Source organism: Neofelis nebulosa, chromosome 17 (assembly GCF_028018385.1).
Source record: "Neofelis nebulosa isolate mNeoNeb1 chromosome 17, mNeoNeb1.pri, whole genome shotgun sequence".
NCBI classification, from domain to species: Eukaryota; Metazoa; Chordata; class Mammalia; order Carnivora; family Felidae; genus Neofelis; species Neofelis nebulosa.
Window position 1 is genome coordinate 7591378 of NC_080798.1, and position 24404 is coordinate 7615781.

Here is a 24404-nt window from a genome sequence, read left to right on the forward strand (position 1 = left end):
GGGAACAGAGAAACAAGTCGCTTGCTCATATAGTCACACAGCCAGTAAGGGGAAGAGCAAGGAATCTAAAGCAAGGTGGTTTCTTTCTCCTTTCCTTTCCTTTCCTTTCCTTTCCTTTCCTTTCCTTTCCTTTCCTTTCCTTTCCTTTCCTTTCTTTCCTTTTTTCTTTTTCTTCTCTTCTTTTTTCTTTTCTTTTCTCATCTCTTTTCTTTTTCCTTTTCTTTTTTAAAGCAAACTGATTTCTTAACTACAGAGTGAAACTCGATTAAGGCTCAATTTTCTTATCTGTAAAACCATGAACGTAAAAGTATAACAACACACGAGGCTAAGTCAGCCTGCACATAATTAGGACCTAAGAAAAAGAGCTATCATTGTTTTTTTTTTTTTTTTTTCCCAACCTCCATGCTAGGTAGTTCCACCAGACCTGTGCTGGCCAATACGATAGCCACTAACCATATGGGGCTATTTATTTATTTACTTAAGTGTATTTATTTATTTTGAGAGACGGAGCATGTGCATAAGCTGGGGAGGGACAGAGAGAAAGAGAGGGAGAGAGAATTCCAAATAGGCTCCATGCTGATCATGACCTGAGCTGAAATCAAGTCAGATGCTTAACCGACACTCACCACATATCAAATGCTTTCTAGCCACATCTGGCTGTTGTACTGAATATCGCACATAGGGCATTTCCACCGTCGTAGGAAGTTCCATTGGACAGCCTGGAGCTGGACAACCTCTAGAGTTAACTCAATTCCTACTGGAGAAGATGCCACATAAATGGTCCAGAACTCAGAATCTTTTTTGACGTCTTGCTCACCTTGCAGGAGAGGTCGTGGGCATGAGATATAAGAGCCTAGAGCTGGAACGGGGGCCTCCTGGTTGTTAGGTGGATTTGCTGTGTGACCTCCTGTGAATCACTGCCTTCTCTGGGCCTCCCATTTCTCATCTGAAAGGAAAGGATGGAGCAGCTGGCCCAGGTGATACTGACATTCTTCTGTGGCCTTGGCCTTCTGTGATTCATGCGCCTATGTGTCACCTGAAGACACGCAGGTGGCAGGATGTGACGTGACCACACCTGGGTGTGATGTGCAGTGTACCCCCCCCCCCAACATGAGGAAGGGACGCTACTCACTGGGCCACCTGCTGAGCCCCCTGTTCTGGCTGTGAGGATGAACTCAGCACGGAGCATCATCGCTCAGGCTCTGAGCTCTGGCTCATTCCCCCTCTGCCCCCTTTCTGTCTCTTTGTGTCTCAGTCTGTGTGGCTCCTACCCTTTCCTTCCATCTATCTTATCTCTCTGCCTCCCTCTCTCCTGGCCAGCATTCTGGCTTCTCTCTGTTATGCTAGGTATGCATTTCCCTGTTTATTTTCCTCTCCCTCACAATCACCTCTCTCCAACGCTCTCCCCAAGACCCTTAAGCTCCCTGGGATCCTCTCTCCCCAGCTGAGAAGACTTCTTGGAACAGGAGACCTGGAGAATCCCCATGGAATCCAGCTCCAAAAAGGGTGTTTGGGGCCCTGGAAAGAGCCTGTATTCCCTGGGCCCCTCCCAGAGCAGGAATCTGGGGCCCAGGTTGGGTGCCAGCCCCACCCACGGTATAATTAGGGAGAGGGAAAGGGAGGGAGTGAACCCCTGGGGGGAGGGTGGGGAAATTTCCGGGCTCTTCGGGGTTAAAAGGGAAGGCCAGGCCAGGGGTCCCTGGGCAGAGGATTCGGTGGCCCACTCGGCGGCAGGGCAGAGACACTTCTGAGTCTCCTCCCTCCTCCTCACCAGCCCTCCTCCCTACCAGCGACTCCCAGGTGAGGTGGGATGCCCTACCCTGGTAGGGGCGGGTTGTGAGAGCATGGGTGGGGACCTTCGGGTCGCGGGCACGAGCCCTGTTTGAGCCTCAGTTTCCCTATCAATCGGGCGCGCCTCTGAGCCTCGGATCCCCGCGCCACCTGTGAAGGAGGGCGAAACCCAAATGCTGTTTGGCCGGCAGTCCGGGGAAGCCGGGGTCCTGAGATGGCTCCCCCTTCGGGCACAGGGAGGTCTGGAGGACGCCACGGGGGGCGTCATTAGGGTAATGGTGCCCATCCCTGGTATTCTGGCCCGAGTCGCCCGTCCCCCTGTCCCTGAAGTCGTCGGCCGCAGGTTAAGCGGGACTTCGCGGGCTGGGTTGGCCCAGGACGGGCGGACGGGCGCCGTGGGGTGCAAGTCTCTGACGGGGCATCCGTTTTAATCCGCCCTCGCCCCCTAGCCTCGGTCCCGGCCATGAGATCTCCGCACCTCCACCCCTCCACCGCCTCTGGCCCCCGAGCTCGGGCAATGCTGCTGCTGCCGCTGCTCGTGACGCAACTCTGGGGTGAGGCGGGGGACAGGGCTTGGCGGGAGGTGCCAGGGACCAGGGGAGATGGCAGAGTGTGCTCTCATCACCAACCCCCGCGCAACTCTGCTCCTCCGGGGACCCCAGGCCCCACCTGCTGATCCAGTGCTGGCCCCCCCTAAGTCAGCCGGGCCCCCCTCCGAGCTCCGCTCTGGGGGATTGCGCCCCCTGCACTGAGCCTGGATCCCTACTCCTCCCTTCTCCTCTCGGCTTCCTTCCCGGACCCTGACTAACCCCGTGCCCTCTTTCAGTCCCTCTCGGTCCCCGCTCCTTCTAACTCCGCCCAATTATCTCCCAAGTCTTGCCTCACGGCTTTTGGCCCTCGGCCCTCTCACCGTTCTGCGGCGCTATTCCGGCCCGCCCTCCTCTATCCCCGCCCCCTGGTGGCCGGGTCGGGTTCTGTTCCTCCTCTGCTTCGAGCGCTGCATTCTGTCCCCGTCCCTCCAGACCCTCCCTGTTGGCTCTCCCCAACTCCACTCCGCTCTGTCCCCCCCTCCTTCTCCTTTCCCGCGGTCCTTCTCCGCCACTTCCATTCGGTTCCTGCAAGACCCCCAATTTCCAATCCTCTCCCCCAGCTTCCCTGGTTCTGGCCGCGGGCCCCACAGGCCCAGCTGTGGCCCCAAGCCCAGCTCCTGCCCTGTCTCCACCCCTTTTCTTTCTCCAGCCGCGGAGGCGGTGCTGCTCCCCAGAAACGACACCGACTTAGACCTTGTGGCCTCCGGCGCCCCGTGCGCACGCGGTTCGCAGCCCTGGCAGGTCTCCCTCTTCGATGGCCTCAAGTTCCACTGCGCGGGCGTCCTGGTGGACAAGAGTTGGGTGCTCACAGCCGCGCACTGCGGGAACAAGTAGGGGGAGCTCCTCAGGGCAGCCACGGAGGGGCGGTGGAGGCAGGCCCCGGGGAGGCGGCGGGAAGAGCTGGGGCACTTGAGGGTATGGACCTCTCCCAGCTCCTTGCGGGAGTCAGTTCTGGAGGGCTTCCTGCAGGAGGTGAGGCAGGGTTGGGCTGTGGCCCCTAGGGGGCGCTGTAGATCCTTCTCAGGGCTTTCGGGCTCGTCCGTTGCCCTTTGTCTAGTAGATACTCCTTGGGCTCCCCTGAAGGGTGGATAGTTGTATGCAACAGACCCAAGTCAGGGTCCGGTGTGGTTAGGACTTTAGAACTAAAGACATTGTTCACCTCACGAGTCCCCATTGAGGAAGGACAGGAGTGGTAGGCTTACCCAGGTAGACCCCCAGTCCTCAATTCCTGCAGAACTCAGATCCCCAGCTCCCTTCTCCCCCACCTCCTCCTCCCTCAGACCCAGGAGTCCCAGCCCCCAGTTTCTCTCCCTCAGACCCAGGAGTCTGGGCTCCCACCATGGGGCCAGTCCCCTCCTTCCCACCGACTCAGAGTCTTGTCCCCGTCCCTACAAAGGCTTTAGCTTCACATGGCTTTTCCCTCCCCAGGCCTCTGTGGGCTCGCGTGGGGGACGACCACCTGCTGCTTATCCAGGGCGAGCAGCTACGCAGGACCACCCGCCCCATCGTCCACCCCAAGTACCAGCATGGCTTGGGCCCCATTCTGCCGCGGCGGACAGACGAACATGACCTCATGCTGCTGAAGCTGGTCAGGCCGGCCGTGCTGGGGCCTCGCGTCCAGACCCTGCGCCTGCCCTACCGCTGTGCCCAGCCGGGAGACCAGTGCCAGGTGGCTGGCTGGGGCACCACGGCCACCCGAAGAGGCAAGAGCTGGGCACCCTGAAGCCTGTATCTTGGGGAAGAGGAACTGAGGGCCAGGACTCCTGGGTCTGAGGGGGGAGGGGGTGGGGGGGGTGGGACCCTGGGTCTGGGTAAGGAGGGGCTGGAGGCCTGGGGTCTGGGATGGGAACCGTCTGGGTATCTGGACTCCTGAGTCCTGGAGGACTGGACGTCTGGCCACAGTATCACCTCCTATTTTCTCCTGTCAGTGAAGTACAACAAGGGCCTGAGTTGCTCCAGGGTCACTGTCCTGAGCGCTAAAGAATGCGAGGTCTTCTACCCTGGTGTGGTCACCAACAACATGATGTGTGCAGGACTGGACCAGGGTCAGGACCCCTGCCAGGTAGGAACTGGCCAGGGAGGGTCTCACTCATGGGAGCTAGGATAGGGTTAAGGGAAATTGGAACGCCCCATCCTTGTCCCCAACCCTATACCCCGTGTCCAGCATGAGCCCATCCCTACCCCAGCCTCCATCCCCACCCCACGTTGGACTCTACCTCCTTGGGTCCATCTGCTGGCGCCCGGCCCTACTGACTTCTGACCCCGTCCTCAACAGCATTGCCATCCACAAGCCTAGACCCCCACCCCATCCCTCTCTGTCGGCCCATGTCTACCTCCCCCCACCTCATCACAAGCTACAGCCCCAGCTCTACCCCATCTCCACTCTCGTTCCCCACCCCCCACCCCCGTCCAATGTCCACAACCCCTAGTCTGGCCCCATCCCAACCCCAGCTCATACTTAACCCACCTCATCTTTTTTTTAAAAATGTTTTATTTATTTTTGAGAGAGAGCATGGGGGAGGGGCGGGGGGGGCGGGACAGAGGTTCCAAAGTGGGCTCTGCACTGACAGTGCGGACCCCGATGCAGGGCTCGAACTCATGAACCGTGAGATCGCGACCTGAGCCAAAGTCAGGCAGTCAACCAACTGAGCCACCCAGGTGCCCCACCAACCTGTCTTTATCCAAACACAACTCCGACCCTACCCAACCCCCAGATCCCCAAGTGGCAGCCTTTGAATTGGTGCATTTATTTGATCTCTCCTTCCCCCACCCCCAGAGTGACTCTGGTGGCCCTCTGGTCTGTGACGAGACCCTGCAGGGCATCCTTTCATGGGGCATTTACCCCTGCGGCTCTGCTCAGCATCCAGCTGTCTACACTCAAATCTGCAAGTACACCTCCTGGATAGAGAAAACCCTGCGCTCCAACTGACCCCCAGGCCCGGAGCCTCTATCAGCTGCCTCTTCTCCCTTCCTGGGCAGTTGCGGGGGCTGGGCTCCTCCCCTGCCCCACTCGAACCTCCGCTGCCCATCCACACCTGCTGATGTCTCTCCTCCTCCCTTAACCACCCCACCCCACCCCCCCGCCCACTGCTGCTCTCTGCCCCTTTGGAGCCAAACTGCCAAAAGCAATGGCAAAGTTTTAATTTAAGAGAAACAAGGAAGCTGGTGGTCACCCCATCTCTGAGAGGAGTTGTCACTCACCAAACCAGGCTTCCTCTACCACTCCCTGCTGTGTGACCTCAGGCAAACTAAGCACCCTCTCTGGGCCTCTATTTCCTCACCTGGAAAATGAGGACAATGAAGTGCCTACCTCATATTCCCACTGTGAGGAGACTATGATATAACATGAGTGTGTAGGTTGCTATGGTAATTATCAGTAAAGCATTAACACAGTGGGTGGTGAGCCCTGACTAAATGTTACCTGTTGTCATGACCTGCCAACAGGTCCTGGTGAGAACATATGTCGGTCTGTGTCCTGGGGAGAAGAGCACAGGAGTAGCCCCCAATCCAAAGCTCCCCCTCACCATCCCCAGCCCTCAGGGTTGATGTGAGAATCACATTCCCCACCCTCCTCTCAAGTTCCACGAAGCACCCCTTAACCACTTCCTCCCTCCCTCCCACTGTTTGCCACACCTGGGTCCGCCTGACACCAGTCCCTCCTGTGCCAGCAGGAGCTGGGCCACCTCTGAGTCATCTGGTACCTTCTCTGCCTTCCTGGGGCCACGGGAACCCAAGGGACCTTACCCTGGACCCATCTCAGCCTCTAAGACCAGAGGAACTCTCCCCACCTCAGTTGCTAAGTTGACATAAAGAAGCCCTCTGAGATTTAGGGGAAAGTTCTTGGTTAGATCCGTCTCCATTCCCTCACCAACCACAAGCTCCAGTCCCAGCTCCACTCTGTATCTCCGTTCTCACCCTCCGATCCAACACCCACAGCCCCCAGTCTGCCTCCATGCCCAACCCACTCCAAATGGGCTTTGAAATTTCACCCTGAAACTTTGGAAGGAGAAGAGTTCTTTTCCTCTCCCTGAAAGTATCTCCATGTAAATATTTCTCTGCTGGAGGGTATTACACACAGAATCCAGGCAGAGGTGTCTCCACTTAGCCTGGACTCTGGAGATATTAATTACATCAGCTGAACATCTGCACAGCAGAACTTTCCCAGCCAGGTTGTTCTTGTTTGCCCTTTCAAACACCATTTTATTGAGCACCTATTATGTGGCAGGCCTGATGCTGGGCACTGGGAACATAGTGGCGACGCCAACCACACAGTCCTTGCGCTCACAGAGCCCACAGAAGCCTGGCCCACAGTTTCCAGCCCTGAGTCTCTCCAGCTTCCTTCCTCCACCCCCATTAGCACACCCAGGAAACGCCAATCAGGCATATCAGCGGAGTTTGTCGTGCAGGAATCAGAAGCAAAGTAGGTGGGAACTTGAAAACTTGATTCACTGAAAAAAATTTTCTTAATGTCTATTTATTTTTGAGAGACGGAGAGACAGACAGAGTGTGAGCGGGGGAGGGGCAGAGAGAGGGGGAGACACAGAATCCGAAGCAGGCTCCGGGCTCCGAGCTGTCAGCACAGAGCCCGACACGGGGCCTGAACTCAAGATCTGTGAGATCACGACCTGAGCTGAAGTCGGACACCCAACCGACTGAGGCTCCCAGGGGCTCCTCGATTCATTTTTAAAGGCAAATCACCCATTCCTGTAATCATCACAGTACAAGTGTTTATTGAGCTGTGTCCTACTCCAGGTCCTGGAGATGAATCAGCCTGAGCTCTCCCTCAAGGAGCTGCTAGTCAGGTCAGGGAGACAGGCAAGACTTCCATTCTTGTCATTCAGGTTTCTGCTTACTCAGGTTTCTACTCAAAGGTCACCTCTTCAAAGAAGACTTCCAGGATTGCCCTGGCTGTAGGGGTCTCCTGCCCTTACCGGGACAACAATCCATTGCTCGGTTTATTTATTTATTTATTTATTTATTTATTTATTTATTTTTGCAACACTGGTTAGAGCTGAAACGACCTCATTTATTTGTTTATTGCTTAATGATCTGTCTGTCCCCTGTCTCCCTCAACTCAGTCCTTGAAAGCAGGGACTCGGATTTATTCGCTGTGATTTTCTTAAGCACCCAGCACAGTGCCTGGCACACAAAAACCACTCCATACATTGTTGAATGAATGACAAAAACTGACCAGCGCTGCAACAGAAGGAGGCACAGGGTGCCCTAAGGAGGGGCCAAGGACTCTTTCCGAGGAGACAGGGAGGTCTTCTCAGATCAGGGGACATTTGCATGGGGTTTAAAAGGATAAGTAGGAATGTACCAGGTAGAGAAGGAAATGCATTTCTGTCACTTTGTGACCTTGAGAAAATTGCTTGAATGCTCTCTCTGCTTCAATTTTCCCCACTGTGGAATAGAGATAGGATAGACTCCTATGAGAGTTAAATGAGATAATATACACGAAATGCTTACCTGCCAGGACAGTCAATGAAGGGAGCTGTCAAGATGTTATCAATAGCAGTTAGAATGGCACCTAGCACAGAGTGGCTATTCAGTCTCTGGTCTCAAAGATGGACCTCCCTTTCTGGAGACAGAGTAAGACACCCAACAACCACGAGTGACATGTATTGTAATGGGGGCAGCATGCATGGCAGGAGATGGATAAACATGTTATATTTGTTGAATGCTTACCGTGTGCCCAGCACTGTTGTAAGACTTCAGATGGGTTAATTTGCTCAGTCACCCCGCCACCTGAATTGTTATTACTTCTTTTTTTTTTTTTTTTTTTTTATTTTTTTTATTTTTGGGACAGAGAGAGACAGAGCATGAACGGGGGAGGGGCAGAGAGAGAGGGAGACACAGAATCGGAAACAGGCTCCAGGCTCCGAGCCATCGGCCCAGAGCCTGACGCGGGGCTCGAACCCACGGACCGCGAGATCGTGACCTGGCTGAAGTCGGACGCTTAACCGACTGCGCCACCCAGGCGCCCCATGTTATTACTTCTTAATAGATGGGCCAGCTGAAAGAGGTCCAGTGACTTGCCCAAGGTCACATACCTAATAATGGCCAGCATTGAGATTTGGACCCTGGTGGTCCACTTCCAGAGTCCATGCTCTAAAAAAAATTTTTTTTAATGTTTACTTATTTTTGAGAGAAAGAGAGAGAGAGACATATATAGTGTGAGTGGGGGAGGGGCAGAGAGAGGGAGACAGAATCCGAAGCAGGCTCCAGGCTCTGTGCTGTCAGCACAAAGCCTGATGTGGGGCTCGAACCTTTGAACCATGAGATCATGACCTGAGCTCAAGTCAGATGTCTAACCAACTGAGCCACCCAGGCACCCCTGAGTCCATGCTTTAAAGCATTGTATCAAGTACACATTCAAGAGGAGCCCAGCCCCAGAGTGATAATCAGGCTTACAGCAACAGAAAGTGGAGGAGTCTGTGAGTGCCCAGGGGAGGAAAAGATGTACTCTTCCTTGAGAAATCACAGAAGACTTCCTGGAGGAGGGGGCATTTAGGCTGAGTCTTGAAGGATGAGTAGGAGTTTACCAGGAAAAGAATATAGAGAAAGACATTCACTCATTTAATTAACATCTCCTGAGGCCTCCCAAGAAGAGCGCAGCCCTGGAAGGGTGATGCTGGGGACACACAGATGAGTCACATCTGGGCTTGGCCCTGCAGGGGCTGTCCACCTGATGAGGAGGAGGGATGGGGATCGAGGCAGGTAGGATGGGCGGATGGGAAGGGCAATGGAGGAGAAGAGATAAAAAAAAAAAAACAAAAACGGGCAATGTTCTCAGGACTTGGCCAAGATCTGGTGGTATTAAGAGAAAAGGAAAGCACTTAAGTTCCAGGTATGTTGGGCATGTGGGTCCTTGGTGGGTAGCGATATGAAGCGGATGGGGTAGTTTATGACAAGAGTGGGTTAATCCAGTTGGGACCATATTTCCTCAACCTTCTAGGAGAGAGCTTTGTTCTTGCGGGAAGGGGCCTGGATGCTCAGGGTAGGGCATGCACATGTGCGTGGCTCCTTGTGGTCTCTGCTTTGCTCAGTCTGTGTGTATCTTCCTTTCTCTCCTTCTCTCACCCCTGATCCTTCTATCTCTGTCCTTCTCTCTAATTCTTTCTCTCTCTTTCCCTGCCTTGCCCCATCCTGCCTGCCTCCTTCCTATCAAGTCTCTGTTCTTTCTCCCAGCCTCAGCTTGCTTTCCGGAAGGGCGTCCTCCTGCCCAGGACACTGGTCACAGCTCACCACAAGCTTCATTCAAGATAAATTTGCTTCCACCTCAGGACCCAGCCTTAGGAATCATCTTCCTATCCCTCTTCCTCCTCCAGATCACAGGATATCCTGTATCCAGGTCCCACATCCCCAGATCATGGGAATGAGGGCTCCCCTCTCTGGAGATCCCAGGGCCCCTCCCTCATTCCACCAAGCCCTGTGGGGGGGGGGGTCTCCCGCATCACCTCCATTCCCAAGGCCCCCAGTCAAGGCTCCAGGGCTTCCCCCTCCTCCTGGGACATTTCTCAACCCAGATTAATCACAGGGGCGGCCCCAGAGAGGAGGAAGGAGATGGCATGGCTTACCTTAAAGAAGCACCCAGCGCCCCAACGCATGCTCAAGACCCAGGCACCCCGAGGTCATGAGGCTGGGACTCGTCTGTGTTCTGCTTTCTCTCCTGACAGGTGAGGCTCCTGCTGTCCATCCTGCTGCCTGTGCCCACAGCCCCCTGAGAGACCCCTCAACCCCTCCCCCGCTCTCCACCCCACCCCCCCCCACCCCCCCCCACCCCCCACCCCCGCTTGCTCTTCCCCTTCCTGCTAGGTATCTCCCAGGTCTCCCCCAGCCCTCCCACCGTGATTGTCATTTACCCCTCTGCCTCCACCCCACCCCAGGGCACGGCGGGGCAGATACCCGAGCAATCGGGGCTGAGGAATGCCGCCCCAACTCGCAGCCCTGGCAGGCCGGGCTCTTCTTCCTCACCCGCCTCTTCTGTGGGGCTTCCCTCATCAGTGACCGCTGGCTGCTCACAGCTGCCCACTGCCGCAAGCGGTGAGTGACCAGGGCACCACTATGTGTCGACGGTGGGGGGGGGGGGGGGTAGGGGAAGGGGGGAGAGGATAAGGAGAGGGTGGGGGTGGGGGTGGGGTCAAGGGGCCTTCGGAGGGAGGGAGGGAGCTGTGGACAGGAAGGATTTCGCCTTCATTTCTTTTCCCAAAAGCTCAACTGTTAGAATTGACTCTCCAAATTCTAGAGTCCCAAGTAATCTAATTATTGGAGTCTAAAATTTGAAACTCTTAGAAGCCTAGACTCTGACCCAGAAAAATCCAGAGTCTTGAGCTCCTGAAATCTCAGATCCATGAAATTCAGTGAATTGTAGAATCAGAGATTCAGAGAGTGGTAGAAACTTAGGAGTCCGGCTCTACCCCCAGAGGATATAATCACTCCAGCCACACTGGTAAGTTTACATTTTCTAGTACATGTATTACAAGAGTGAAAAAGAAATGATTAACATTAATGTTAATAATAGATTTGCTTTGACACACTCAAAATATTATTTCAATTTGCAATCCACTTTTAAATGTTTATGAATGACTGTTTAGTCTTTTTTTTTTTAATACTACGCCTTTGAAGTCAGATGTACGTTTTACACATACAGCACCTCTCAGTTCAGATGAGCCACATTTCAAGTGCTCAATAGTTGTATAGGATAGCACAACTCTAGAATCTTAGATTCAGTTTCTAGGTAGGTTCATTGAATATAGAAGCTCATGGTCCTAGAATATTGTATTCAGAGTATACTAGAATACTAAGACTTGCAGAATCCTAGAATCTTGCATCAATAGAATTCTAGAACCTTCTATTCATGAATGTCTAGAATCTGGTGAATTAAACATCCCAGAATGCTATCATTCCAGATTCTTAAAATCCCCCAGGTTTTAATTAAGAGAATTCTAGAGTCTCAAACTATTTGAACCCTAGCTTCCTGAATTTCGAAAACCATTGATTTATAGAATTCTAGAGTGATGAAATTCATCTTATAGTCCCAGGATACTAGAATTCTAGGCTCTTTCAGTTCCTGATTTCACTCAGGTAATTTAACACCCCCCCCAGACTTTTTGATCCAGAGAAATCTAGAATGTTAGAACATTGAATTCATAACATTCTAGAACATAGAATTCTAGAATTGTGAATTCCTAACATGTTAGAATCTTAGAATTCTAGAATTTAGATTCTGGGCATTCTAATGCCCAGAGTATGAGAATCTAAATGATGCAGTAATCTTTTCTATATTATCTCTGGAAAGGAGTCATTCACCTTGTTCCAATATTCTTCCCTCCAGGAATGAAGCACATGGGGTTGGTATAGAATGTTGTGTGGGAATTTCCCATCACTCATTGCTCCACGATAGGGTCTCTTTCAGCTCAGGTCTGTGCTTCAGGCTAGGAGAACAATGCTCAGATTTCAGCCCCAAAGACCAAGGAGAGAAGCAGAGATATGGAGGTAGAAAAGATTTAGGCATCGGGACGAGTTGGGGGGGATTGATTTCCCAGATATGGAACCAAGGCAACGAGGTGACAGAGAGTCAAAGATAGAAATAACACCTCATACTCCTTAAATCCTGAATTCTCAATCAGAAGCCTGGTCCCTAAGGTCAGAGGTCAGAGGCTGAGGAATGGACACGTATACTCCCAGATAGTCCCCAGCTGTCCTGGGACGTGGACTGGGCTTGCAGTGAGAGAGCTTGAGGGTAGACCTCAGGAAGACACACATTGAGGGTAAGGGATACGGCTACAGGAAAACCCTGAGTTCACGGATGACCCCTAACTTGGGGATTTTCCATTTCCCATCCCCCTCCATGAGTACACACACACACACACACCAACACACACACAGAGCCACTCCCCGCAAAAGCCACCAGACCTGTGGGGGCAGGAGGTGGGGCTGTTGTTGTATGGTAGGTGGAGCCTCCATGTGCCTACACACTTCCAGGGGACCCAGGTCACCTTTAAGGCTCCAGGTGGGGCAGGAAGGAAGGCGACTCACTTGGTACGGGACTTGGGAGGGGTGTGAGTTTTGGGGGGAGAGCTACAAAGGTAGAGGCAGATGAAAGGATGGAGGGAGGAGCTGGGGCCCAGAGAGGGTGTATACCTTGCTTAAAATCACACAGCACTCTGGGTTGTACAGAGATGATGGGGGCCCAGGGACAGTGTGGGGCTTGTGGAGCATCCAAGCTTGCTGGACACCCAGCTTGACCTCTGAGGCCTGTCCCAACAGGTATCTGTGGGTCCGCCTTGGGGAGCACCACCTCTGGAGATGGGAGGGTCCAGAGCAACTGTTCCGGGTCACGGACTTCTTCCCCCACCCTGGGTTCAACAAGGACCTCAGAGCCCATGACCATAATGATGACATCATGCTGATCCGTCTGCCCAGGAAGGCACATCTGGGCCCTGCTGTGCAGCCCCTCAACCTCAGCCAGACCTGCGTCTCCCCAGGCACCCAGTGCCTCATCTCAGGCTGGGGAGCCGTGTCCAGTCCTAAGGGTACAGTGTTGCTCACAACTCAATCCCTTGTGTCTCATGCTGACGGTCTGAATCCCCTCTGTTTCTCTGTCTCTGCCTTTTCATCTGATAGATAGGGAAAAATTTTAAGACGCTATAAATTGAAGGTGCATCATTACTTTACAACCACTAAGAACAGGGGGGATAAAAGGTCCCATTAATCCTTGTATGACACCATTTGCTGGAAGACCCTTCCTGGATGTTGGAGATGTTTAAATGTGAAAATACATGCATCTTGGAATGGAAATGAGGTGTACAGAGTGACTCTCTCAGAGTCACCGATCAGCAACCCATTAGCCGTATTTAGCTTCCTCACAACAGTTTTCAGAGTGCCTCGAAAAAACAGTCTGAATTTGTTGCTGCCAACAACTAAAGCCTGGGAGATTTTACACAAAAGCCAAATTTCTGCGTTTGCTGGAAAAATTCAAAGAACTGGCAACGTTGGAGCCACATTCCCCAAATAGCGGCCATTGGGCAGAATCGGTGGAGGCTGCCCGCTTTGGGTTCTCTGGTTCACTATAGTGCCCCCCAGTGGCTGCTGTGGCTGCACAGTCCCCTCCACCTACTTCTATTTGCTTGTCAAGCCCAACAATGCCATCAATACCCCTCCACCCACTTCTATTTGCCTGTCAATATCCATATACACGGGTATATGTGTATCTATATGTGTATTTATATTATACATGCTGTGTCTCCCTGTCTGTATCTAATATCTTTTAAGTCGTTATCTCTGTCTCTGCCAATGACCATAAATATCTCCTCCCTTTATCTCACTGTCCTTGGCATTTCTGGGCCTCTTTCCCTCTCTTTCTTCATTGCTTCCTGAGAATCTCTTTCCCCTTAAGAGGTCTATCTCCTGGTATGGTCTCTGTTTTTCTCTGTGTATCATGTATCTCTTCTTGGTTCTTGACTCTCTGACTCTGTTTCTCTGGCTCTCTCCCTCTCCTCAAACATCTGTTTCTCTTTCACGCTATGATTTCTTTTTGTCACTGTGTCTTGTTTCTATCTTTGAGAGTCTTATGCTGTGGTTCTATGGGTCTTGCTTAGGGAAGGGTCTGGATGGAGGGGCTTCTGAGTGTGATGGGCACAACTGCTGATCCTCTATGGGTTGACCTCTTTTGCCAACAGTGCAGTACCCACTCGCGCTACAGTGTGCTAACATCAGCATCCTGGAGCACAAACTCTGCCATCGGGCATATCCGGGCCACATCTCTGACAGTATGCTCTGTGCTGGCCTTTGGGAAGGGGGCCGGGGTTCCTGCCAGGTGAGTCCCACTCTGGGGAGGCGGGGAATGGGTATCTTGCCAGATTCCTGGGCCCTAGGGAATTAGGCAGTTGGGCCCCAGACTTCCTGGGTGAAAGCAAGTGGGGATCTGGGACACTTGGGTCCTGAGAGAAGATGGGGCCAAGACCAAGATTCCTGGATTTAAAGGGGACTGTGGGTCCAGACTCCAGGATCTAAAGAAAGAGGAGACTAGTCTTAAAGAACAGACTTTAAGTCCTGAGGGAAGAGGGGACTAGGATCCCAGAAGGCTGGGTGCAGGGTTGAGGTGAGGGGTATGAGCTTTTACTCCTGGGTCTGAGGGAGGAGGGACTGGCCGCCTGGACGCCAAGGTGTCAGGAGAGGAGGGCTTCCTGGGAGAAAGGTAATATCATGAATATACCCGCTTAACAGTTTCATTGCTCTTCTGCCGCGCACAGGGTGACTCTGGAGGCCCTTTGGTTTGCGAAGGGACCCTGGCAGGTGTGGTGTCTGGGGGTGCCGAGCCCTGCTCCAGACCCCGTCGCCCCGCCGTGTACACCAGCGTATGCCACTACGTGGACTGGATCCGAAAGACCATGGAGGACAACTGAGCTCTCGCGCCTCAGGACCAAGAGAGAAGGGTGGGCGCAGGGGAGCCGGGAATTGCCGGACTCTGGCCTCGGCAGCGCGGAGACGCACTTTGCATATTCAGGTTCCGCTCCCTGTTGGCCGACAGCGTCGAAAAGGACAGGGAGACACCTCCGCCCTGTAGCCCCGCCTTCTATGATGTCACCGAGAGCTGGCACCGCCCCCATGGAACAGCTTCGCCTAGGGCTCCGCTCGGGGAGCTCCTCCACCAGATAGCTCCTCCCCTCGGAGCTTTGCCCAATGAGACTTCCCCCTCTGGACCCCACCCCTTGTAACCCCGCCTCCTCCGTGAGAGATTCCACCCCCGTGACGTCAGGGGCGCGGCAGCTTCCCCCACTAGGGACTGAGGCGCTGTCGGGCTCCGCCCCTCATGGCCCCGCCCCTGGGCGTTTGAATCCTGGCGGGGTCCCAGCCTGAGAACCAATGGAAGATTTTACAATAAACGCGCGTAGCCGCGCCTTCCGTCTGCCTGCTCCGTGGGATGAAGGAAGGGCAACGGGTGGGCGGCGGTGGGCAGACAGGGAACGGCCACTGTACAACAATTCCCCCTAAGCCCCTAGCAGGTCCTGCCTAAAGTCTGTCTCCATCAGCCCTATTGCAGCAAGGCCGCTGGGTTCTGCTCGGGCTGGTCCCGTCTCCCCCAGGGGAAGGGGAAACCAGGTCACGGTGCCTCCCAAACCTGCCTTCCCACATCCCGGATCTCTCAGGGGGCAGGGGGCGGGGCCCGATCCGCCCTCAGAAGTCGAGACCAAGAGGACTCACCTTCCTTCCATTCCGAGGTAGTGACAGCAGCCCCCTGCTCCCACAAGAACCCAGGCTCCAAGTCACTCCTTCTAAAAAGACTGAAGAATTCAGCCCCCAACCCCCTGCTCCCTCAGACCAAAAATTCACGCCTATATTATTCCCCCTCCCCTCTCAGACCCAAAAGTTTGGGTCCCCAGCTCCCCCCAACCGTCAGACCCAGGAGTCCAGAACGCCAGTCCCTCCTCCCTCAGACCCAGAGTCCAGAATCCCAGCCCCCACTTCCAGACCCAGAGTTCGGGCCTCAAGACCCCTCCTTCCTCAGACCCAGGAGTTCAGACGCCCAGCCCCTACCTCCCCTGAACCCAGAGTCCAGGTCCCCCGCCCCACCCCCCCATCCTCGGAGCCAGTAGTCCGCGTCCCCAGCCCTTTCTGATTCAGACCCAGGAGTCAAGCACTGAGGTCCTTCTTTCCCAAGCCCGAGGAGTTCCAGATCCCAGCTCCTCCTCCTTCAAGATTTCTCTTTCAGCCCCTCAGTTCCTACTCACTCAAACACAGAGTTCCAGTTCCCTGGTGCTCTGCAGGCTCCAGAGGGGGAGGAGGCGGAGCAGGAGGCGGGGATTCCCAGTTAAAAGCCTCCAGAATCTAGTACCAGGCAGACGGAGCTGAAGTACCAGGGCCTCTTCCTCTGGGTCTGAATCAGTCGGTGACCCCGCCCCTTGGATTCTGTAAGGTGAGAGGCCAAAGTACTCAGACACAGGCATCAGGCCGGAGCCCCTCCTCCCCCAGGACTACCCCTTCCTCCTTCAAGAGTTAGGAATCTGGCCCCTGGCCCCCTTCTCCACCACCCCCCCCCCCAAGACTTAGGAATCTCAACTCCCAGTTTCCTCTTCCTTCAGATCCTGGAGTCCAGGACCCTAATTCTTCCATTCCTTGGAATGTAGGAATCCAGCCCCCACCTCCCCTCCTCAGATTCAGAAATCTGGGGTCTGCCCCCTTCTTCCTCAACCTAAGAAATCTGGATCCCCAGCCCTTTCCTCCTGCAGGACCCACAAAAACGGCTTCGGATGCGCTGCTCCCTTATTTCAAGATCCTCCTAGGATTTAGCTCTGCCCCCTCCTCAGGTCTCAGCCCTGACTTCTCGCTCTCCCAGACCCCACCATGGGACATCCCCCAGCCGCTGCAGTCTGGATCTGGACGTTTTTGCTATTGGTGTTGGAAGCCTGGACAGGTGAGGGGGGCCTGGCGGGAACCTCGGGAATGCCACGGTGGGTGCTTGTGATGGCATGGGGGTGGGGGGTGGGAAACACACGATCACGTGTGGGAGCTTCTTCAGGCTTTCCCGAGGGCGGATGGGGGCACACACACATGGCAGCAGGCAGGAGTGCGTCAGGTCTTGCTGCCTATTACATGAGCACAGCAAGCCTGCAGGGCTGCCTGCTGAGGGGCGCAGATACGCACGGGAGTATACAGGCGTGTGGATGCATGTGGAAGCACGCTTGGGTGTGTGACTTCGTGTGACTCATGGGCTTCAATGAGTGTACGGGTGCATCTGTGTGGCAAGCCAGGGACCTCGCGTGTGAGGGTGTGTAGACATGTGAGGTAGCAGGCAGAAGACTTGCTGTGTGTCTGTTTGAACCCATAGTGGCTTTCCTGGCCCCCCCACTGCCGCAGGGGGTGGTGATCCAACCTTCTCCCTCCTGCTGCAGGACACTTGAGGGCACAGGAGTCCAAGGTGCTGGGTGGCCAGGAGTGTGAGGCCCATTCACAGCCTTGGCAGACAGCCTTGTTCCAGGGTGTCCGGCTGCTATGCGGGGGCGTCCTCATCGATGACAACTGGGTCCTCACAGCAGCCCACTGTAAAAAACAGTGAGTTTTTGCCTGGGGCAGAGGTGGGCTGGGGCCTGAGGGGAGGGGCAAAGAAGAGAGCTGGAGACTGAGCTTCTGAAAGAGGAGAGCTGAGGGAGGAGGGGGCCAGGGGCTCATACTCCTGCCTGGGTCCCAAACTACTCTCCACCATTACAGGAAGTACACGGTACGCCTGGGGGAACACAGCCTGAAGAAAAAGGACAGTTCAGAGCAAGAAATGGCTGTGGCTCAGTCCATCCCACACCCCTGCTACAACAGCAGCAGCGAGGACCACAGCCATGATCTCATGCTCATCCGACTACGTGGTCAGGCATCCCTGGGGCCCCAAGTGAAGCCCATCAACCTGGCGGATCACTGCCCTCAAGTTGGCCAGAAGTGCACCATCTCGGGCTGGGGCACCGTCACCAGCCCCCGAGGTAGTAGGAGGCAGAGGAGAAGCTGGCTGGCCCACTGGACCCCAAGCCATTGGCAAAGCTCTGGCTTCAGAAGGAGATAGAGAAGGGACAGTGATTGTGAGTTTGAGGCTCACAGGTGGCCCATGTTGGAAACCCCAAAGATCAGAATATTAACAGAAGTGGTGGGAGAAAGAAAGCAAAATAGCAGACTGTTAGAGCAGGTTCCCAAAAAATGAATGGATGCATGAGTGGATGAAAGAATGTATGCCTCTTTTATGGTAGAGAGTGCCATGTTATGAGAACTTTCATAGCACAGCGTCTTATATAATCTTCTTAACAGGCTTGGGGTAGATGGGCTCCTCAGTGGCCCAAGAAAACAGGCTCCTACAATCTTCTCCCTCCTGAACCCACGATTCCTGGCACCAGAAACTCTTTTTCTTTACACCCAGGAGTCCAGGCCCTTCCTCCCCCAAGACGCATAGTCTAGTTTCCAGCTCATTCCTCACTCTGGACCCAAAAAGTCTGGACCTCCATTGAAGCCCTCCCTTTGGGACTTCAGAGTCCAGGCAGCTCCTCACCCTACGTCACAGTGAAAGAATTGAGGCTCAGCTCAGAGAGGCGTATGATTCACCAAGAAGCAGCAAAGCCAGGACTCAGGTCCCTGCCTGTCTGGCTCTTACTTCTAAGGAGACAAGGGACACTGTGGAAACCCACTGGCTCATGAATCAGTCAGGTCAGTTCACACCATGCTCTGCCCTTTTTTCTGGGCAAGTCCCTTTCCATCTCTCGGCCTCACTTTCCTCATCTGCAAAATAGGGATAATTGACCAATAGATTTTTTTGAAGTTTATTTATTTTATTTTTGAGAAAGAGAGAGAGAGAGAGGGAGGGAGGGAGGGAGGGAGGGAGGGAGGGAGAGGGAGGGAGAGGGAAAGAGAATGAGTAGGGGAGGGGCAGAGAGAGAAAATATCCCAAGCACACTCAGCACTGTCAGCAGAGCCTGATGCGGGGCTCAAACCCATGAAACATTAGATCATAACCTGAGCAGAAACCAGGAGCTGGACACTTAACTGACTGATGCACCCAGGTGCCCCTGACCAATAGATTTTTAAGCTCCATAAGGGTTCAGGTTAAAGCTCTTTTCTTCATGGTGCATTCCTAGTGCTCAGGATGGTTCTTGGTATACAGTAGGTACTCAATAAATATTTGTTGAATGAATGCATGGATGACTCAATTATGGATGAATGAATGTATCCCTCTTTTAAAAAGCGATTGTGAGTTCAGATGTCTTACAATCAATGAGATTGTGAGTATACAGCTTCTGGAGAATGGAGGTGCCAGATAGAAGTTTTTTCCCTTCAAGTCTATTGCTCAAAGGTTAATAAGAAAGATTAATTCCATTTTCTTTCTTTTTTAAATTGAAGTATAATTGGCACACAATATTCTATTATTTATTTTTAATTTTTTTAAATTTTATTTTAGAAAGAGAGAGTGCAAGCTAGGAAGAGGGGTGGGGGTGGGGAGAGAGAGAGAGAGAGAGAGAGAGAGAGAGAGAGAGAGAGTCTCAAGCAGGCTCCATGCTCAGTGAGGAGCCTCGTTCAGGGCTCAATCCCATGACCCTGGGATCATGACCTGAGCTGAAATCAAGAGTTGGACACTCAACTGACTGAGCCACCCAGGTGCCCTGCAATATTCTATTAGTTTTGTGTGTAAATATAATGACTGGACATTTGTATACACTGAAAACTGATCACCATAATAAGTCTAGGTACTGTCTGTCACCATACAAAGTTGTAACAATATTATTGACCATATTCCCTGTGGTGTACATTACATGGTTAATTCCACTTTTAGTCATTAATTCAATTTGTTTGTAAGCATCTGGTAGTCCCAGCTGCTGTATTGTGTGAAGTCCCTATCCTATGGATTTGCATGCTAGGTGGGGGAAATAGACAATAAACAAAAATACACATAAAATGAATTATTAGGTAGAGTTAAGTGATATAATGAAGTATCATGGAGAGTTAAGAGGATAGGGAGAGATAGAGGGGGGTGTCTTCATTAGAATGGTCAGGGAAGCCTTCTAATATGAAGTGACTTTTGGGAGAAGTAGGATTTAGCTGAATTGGGGTGGTCTGGGGATGGGAAGATTGGAGAGACAGGGTCATAGGTGTCACAAGGGGGCACCTCCATGCCTTTCAGTCACCTGATCCTTAATTTGCGAATGACTTTGGGATGGGGCACCTGGGTGACTCAGTTGGTTATAAGCATCCAAGTCTGAGTCTCAGCTCAGGTCTTGATCTCAGGGTTGTGAGTTCAAGCCCCACATTGGGCTCCACACTGGGTGGTGAAGCCTAGAAAGTACGAAAGAAAGCAAAAAAGCAAGAGGGAAGGAAGGAAGGAAGGAAGGAAGGAGGGAAGGAGGGAGGAAGGGAGGGAGGGAGAGAGGGAGGGAGGGAAGGAAGAAGGAAGAAAGGGAGGGAGGGAAGGAAGAAAGAAAATGACAGGACTCTGGGCAAGAAACAGAAGGTAAGGTCCAACAGCCTTTCTCTAGATGTTGGAAAGGAAACTGCAGGGGCCATAGCTTTGTTTAATGTGGCGAGACGTGATGTGCCCTGCAAAAGGTGTCAGAAAACCCTCCTGTGCAGCCATGCATGTACAGAAGGGAGGTTAGATTCACCTAGGGACTGAAGGAAATGGTTACTCTCTCTGGGAACTTACAACCTCTGCCCCCTCAGAGAATTTTCCTGACACCCTCAACTGCGCAGAAGTAGAAATCTTTCCCCTGAAGAAGTGTAAAGATGTCTACCCTGGGGAAGTCACAGATGGTATGATTTGTGCAGGAGACAGCAACGGGGCCGACTCATGCCAGGTGAGTGACTTCTGAAACCCCCTTCTTCCCTTGGCCTTCAATGCCCATGGAGGCTTGGGGCTTGGCATCAGGGGAAACTCAAAGAATTAGCACCCAGAGAGGTTATACTCCATCTCTAGAGTGGGAAGCAGGTTCAGAGAAGGCCACACTCTCCCTGCAGGTCACACTGCACAGGGATCAGGAACGCTAAATTGTTGCTATCATTTTCTTGGGAACTCTTGTCTTCAGGATAGGGTGCAGACAGAGGAAGGGATAAAGGGAGCAAGAGATGTCCATGAGGGAAAGAGTCTGAAGCTAGAGGGTGAGCAAGCTCCCTGCTCCCTTCCGCAGGAATTTGTGAGGACTCTATCACTGACCAGCTAGCCAGCCACCTTTCTTTGGGACCTGATTGGGTTTCCTAGCACGGTGGCCTTCTCCTATGATTTGTTCCTTGGGAAGCAATACTCTCTTGCCAACTGGCCAGAGAATGGTGCCACTGACTTTAATCCTCCCTCAATGAGCTCCCCATCCCCAAGATAACAAATCTTGGGATTTGCCATAGATGTAACAGTCGTTCTTATTTGGCTGCAGTTTCAGTCTTCAGGGCTCCCCCAGCTTTGTCTCCCTCATGGAAGTCCCACCCCCTTTGCTAATGATTGGTCCCTGAAGACAATGCTTCCATGCTTTCTTTCCTATTGGCCAGGAATGAAATCATTTCCATCAGTGTCCTCCCAGGAAATCTAATCTCTCAGGATGGTTCCAGTTCCATAGAGACAAAGATCTCTTCCCAAAAGACCCCACCATTGCCCCTTGCAAGTGTGTGTGTGTGTGTGTGTGTGTGTGTGTGTGACCACAAGAACTCTGCTCCTTCCCTCTCTTTGGTAACCGGATTCAAAGATCTGTTCGCCACTGGCAGGAACCAAGACATCAGCTCAGTCCCCTCCATGTAATCCTCACTGTTTTCTTTCTGACTTGGACGTTTGAGACATCATTCTCTTCCCTCCTTGGTCAGGATGTCCCCCGTTGCCCTTGCACACCCAGTGTGTGTCCCAGTACATGAAGCCCCACCTTTCTCTGTCACCATTGGTCCCAGGATACAATGCTCTTATCCCTATTGGTTAGAGGAACCAATCAGCTACAGAACTAGTACTAAATGTGGGATGCAGCGGGGGATCTTAGGTGAAAGTATTCTCTTACTCTCCCCTTCCAGGGAGATTCCGGGGGCCCGCTGGTGTGTGATGGTGTTCTCCAAGGCATCACATCCTGGGGATCAGACCCCTGTGGGCGGCCCGAGAGACCTGGTATCTACACCAACATTTGCCGCTACTTGGACTGGATCAAGAAGACCATAGGCAGCAGGGGTTGATGCTAGGACAAGCTCTGGACCCACTTCAATAAACTCACAACTCAGCCTTGCTCCTTGCCTGTCTGTGCTTCCTCCTTGCTGGGAGGGATGGAAAGACGGGGGTCTGCGCCTTGCTGGGACACTTGATGGGTGGTCTACAGAGATCAGGACCACCCCCACCCCATGGCCACTCTGGTTACCACCATTGCCTGGAGTGACCCCCTTTATTTCTGGAAGGGCTTGGAGGAATGGGAGGTTAAATTCAGGGGAGATGACACACAAGGATTTCCAAATATCCGATGGGTTGGCCTGCAAAAGACAGATTTGAAAGAATTTCTTTTTTAAAATTAATTAATTTATTTTGAGAGAGAGAGCTTGTAAAAGTGGAGGAGGGGCAGAGAGAGAGAGAGAATCCCAAGCAGGCTCCACCTTGTCAGTGACGTGGGGCTCGAACTCACAAACCATGAGATCGTGGCATGAACCGAAATCAAGAATTGGATGCTTAACTGACTGAGCATCCCTAGAAGAATTTCTGTTTAGTTGTTGCAAGCAGCTAAAGTGTTTCTAAGTTTTGCAGGGAGAGTTCCCCTTCCACATTTTAAAAATTATAAGAGGGGTGCCTGGGTGGCTCAGTCAGTTAAGTTTCCAGCTTTCACTCAGGTCATGATCTCACGGTTTGTTGAATTCAAGCCCCACAGCGGGCTCTGTGCTGACAGCTCAAGCCTGGAGCCTGCTTGAGATTCTGTGTCTCTCTCTCTGCCCGTCCCCTGCTCGCACTTTCTCCCTCTCTCAAAAACAAACATTTAAAAAATTAAAAAAAAATTATAAGATATGTAAAGTGCAGGAAATACACGAATATACACCTATGGAACTACCACCCAGGTGAAGAAATAGAACACGGACAGCCCCCAGAAGTCTGGGAGACAGATTATTTTTCCCCCTTAGGAGAAACAGAAATCTTTCTCACAGCTTAGAGCTTTTCTGCTGTGGTATGAGGAAATGAGTCACTTCATTGAAGGTGCCCAAACTGAAGTATGGAGGAAAAGAGATTTGGAGGGAGTTTTCATTAAAGCAGAGGCTAAGTGTAAGTCGTCTTGAGAAAGATGTGTGTGGAGTGGGTAGTTATTGTAAGGATATAAATAAATTGCAACGGGGGGGGCGGGGGGGGGACTAGCTGCACTCTATCTCATCTCCATGTATGTTTCATTCCTTTCTTGCTACCAACCTCTAACTCATTTATTTGACTCTCTGACGCCTTTCTCTACATGCTTCTGCATTTTCATGGTGCTGGCTCCCTGGTGCGCTTATCCAGTCTCTCTCCTTACTTCATAACCGCTGAACTTCACCTATACCTGCCACCAACTGCTTTGCTTCCCGGGGATTTCCCACATTATATACCAATACGAGAGGATCCCATTGGTCCAGGTCAATTTTTCTCCTTCAGCCACATGATAGGTTATTGAATGGCCAATGGTTTGACTGCATTCTGGTCAGGTGACCAGTCCCATCCAATCAGTGGCTATGTGGAATCAGGGGCTACTAGTAGTCTGGGACGTGGGCTGTGGGTGGAGCAATTCTCCGCAAGGGGTGTGGGTGTGCTGGATGTCTTGCATGACACACATCAACCTCTGTCCTCCGTGAAAGTCCCCGAATACCAGAAATCCTGAGGAAGTCTTTCATGCCTGATAGTAAACTCCTGGAGTTGGGGATGCATTTCTGGAGGTGAGACTCAAGGGTCATCTCGGCCTAAAGAATTGTTTTAGAATTTTTATTATGAATAATTTCAAGCATATATAAAATGGTGTAGAAATCCTTGTACACCAACTGAATCAAAACCAGTTCTTTCACCTCTACTACACACTTCTCTAATGTGGGAATATTTTGAAACAAACATTGGCTATCATTTTGTTCTCAAATATGTTCATTTGTATTTTTAAAACAGTATGGCAAGCTACAGTTCATGGGCCGAATCTCAAGAGGTATAAATAGCTTTTACTACTTGATTTGATGCCAGGGAGCATTAATTTTGAACCCTAATTAGGCAAGATGTTATCCCTCCAAAAGAATGCCATTTTGCTGATTAATAGACCTGTATGACAAAAATTGGTAACAAATGATTATTTTGAATTTCATCAGTTAAAAATGTTGGCGGGGGGGCCTGGGTGGCTCAGTTGGTTAAGCGTCTGACTCTTAATCTCAGCTCAGGTCTTAATCTCAGGGTCATGAGTTCAAGTCCCTCATTGGGTTCCACCGTGCAGCCTAGTTAAAAATTTAAAAATGCATGGAAATTTATTTTCTTTCTTGTTATGTGGATACCTACATAATATCCTCAATTTTGCCTTATGGTCTAGAAAGCCTAAAATATACACTATTTGG

At 52.1% G+C, this 24404-nt stretch overlaps 3 protein-coding genes across 5 annotated transcripts; all 3 read left to right on the forward strand.

The window, feature by feature from the left end:
- Positions 1-1671: 1671 nt before the first annotated feature.
- Positions 1672-5478, forward strand: KLK10 (kallikrein related peptidase 10). The gene is made up of 6 exons (XM_058708483.1): positions 1672-1800; positions 2241-2345; positions 3031-3211; positions 3810-4084; positions 4310-4443; positions 5158-5478. The coding sequence occupies exons 2-6, from the start codon at positions 2255-2257 to the stop codon at positions 5308-5310; spliced, it is 834 nt and encodes a 277-aa protein (XP_058564466.1). The 5' UTR covers positions 1672-1800; positions 2241-2254; the 3' UTR covers positions 5311-5478.
- A 3757-nt stretch (positions 5479-9235) lies between these two features.
- KLK9 (kallikrein related peptidase 9) lies at positions 9236-15285 on the forward strand. The gene is made up of 5 exons (XM_058708497.1): positions 9236-10060; positions 10271-10427; positions 12654-12919; positions 14066-14202; positions 14639-15285. Exons 1-5 carry the CDS (start codon positions 10018-10020, stop codon positions 14789-14791), a joined length of 756 nt encoding a protein of 251 aa, XP_058564480.1. The 5' UTR covers positions 9236-10017; the 3' UTR covers positions 14792-15285.
- Positions 15286-16044: 759 nt separating this feature from the next.
- Positions 16045-22099, forward strand: KLK8 (kallikrein related peptidase 8). 3 transcript variants are annotated; one of them, XM_058708494.1, is made up of 6 exons: positions 16045-16302; positions 16723-16800; positions 17279-17438; positions 17595-17854; positions 20571-20704; positions 20933-21852. In XM_058708494.1, the coding sequence occupies exons 2-6, from the start codon at positions 16731-16733 to the stop codon at positions 21065-21067; spliced, it is 759 nt and encodes a 252-aa protein (XP_058564477.1). In that variant the 5' UTR covers positions 16045-16302; positions 16723-16730; the 3' UTR covers positions 21068-21852. The 3 variants fall into 3 exon arrangements, with proteins under 3 accessions (XP_058564477.1, XP_058564476.1, XP_058564474.1); XM_058708493.1 differs by lacking the exon at positions 20933-21852 and adding an exon at positions 21894-22099 and having other exon boundaries at positions 16054-16302; positions 16694-16800; XM_058708491.1 differs by lacking the exon at positions 20933-21852 and adding an exon at positions 21894-22099 and having other exon boundaries at positions 16057-16302.
- The last annotated feature ends 2305 nt before the right edge of the window (positions 22100-24404 follow it).

Bases quoted from the DNA above. Each gene is read 5' to 3' on its own strand.
- KLK10 (XM_058708483.1), top strand. From the start codon at position 2,255: ATGAGATCTCCGCACCTCCACCCCTCCACCGCCTCTGGCCCCCGAGCT. The intron at 3,212-3,809 runs GTAGGGGGAGCT...TTCCCTCCCCAG, and splicing joins GCCGCGCACTGCGGGAACAA to GCCTCTGTGGGCTCGCGTGG. The intron at 4,444-5,157 runs GTAGGAACTGGC...CCCCACCCCCAG, and splicing joins AGGGTCAGGACCCCTGCCAG to AGTGACTCTGGTGGCCCTCT.
- KLK9 (XM_058708497.1), top strand. From the start codon at position 10,018: ATGAGGCTGGGACTCGTCTGTGTTCTGCTTTCTCTCCTGACAG. The intron at 10,428-12,653 runs GTGAGTGACCAG...CTGTCCCAACAG, and splicing joins GCTGCCCACTGCCGCAAGCG to GTATCTGTGGGTCCGCCTTG. The intron at 14,203-14,638 runs GTGAGTCCCACT...TGCCGCGCACAG, and splicing joins GGGGCCGGGGTTCCTGCCAG to GGTGACTCTGGAGGCCCTTT.
- KLK8 (XM_058708493.1), top strand. From the start codon at position 16,731: ATGGGACATCCCCCAGCCGCTGCAGTCTGGATCTGGACGTTTTTGCTA. The intron at 16,801-17,278 runs GTGAGGGGGGCC...CTCCTGCTGCAG, and splicing joins GGTGTTGGAAGCCTGGACAG to GACACTTGAGGGCACAGGAG. The intron at 17,439-17,594 runs GTGAGTTTTTGC...CCACCATTACAG, and splicing joins GCAGCCCACTGTAAAAAACA to GAAGTACACGGTACGCCTGG.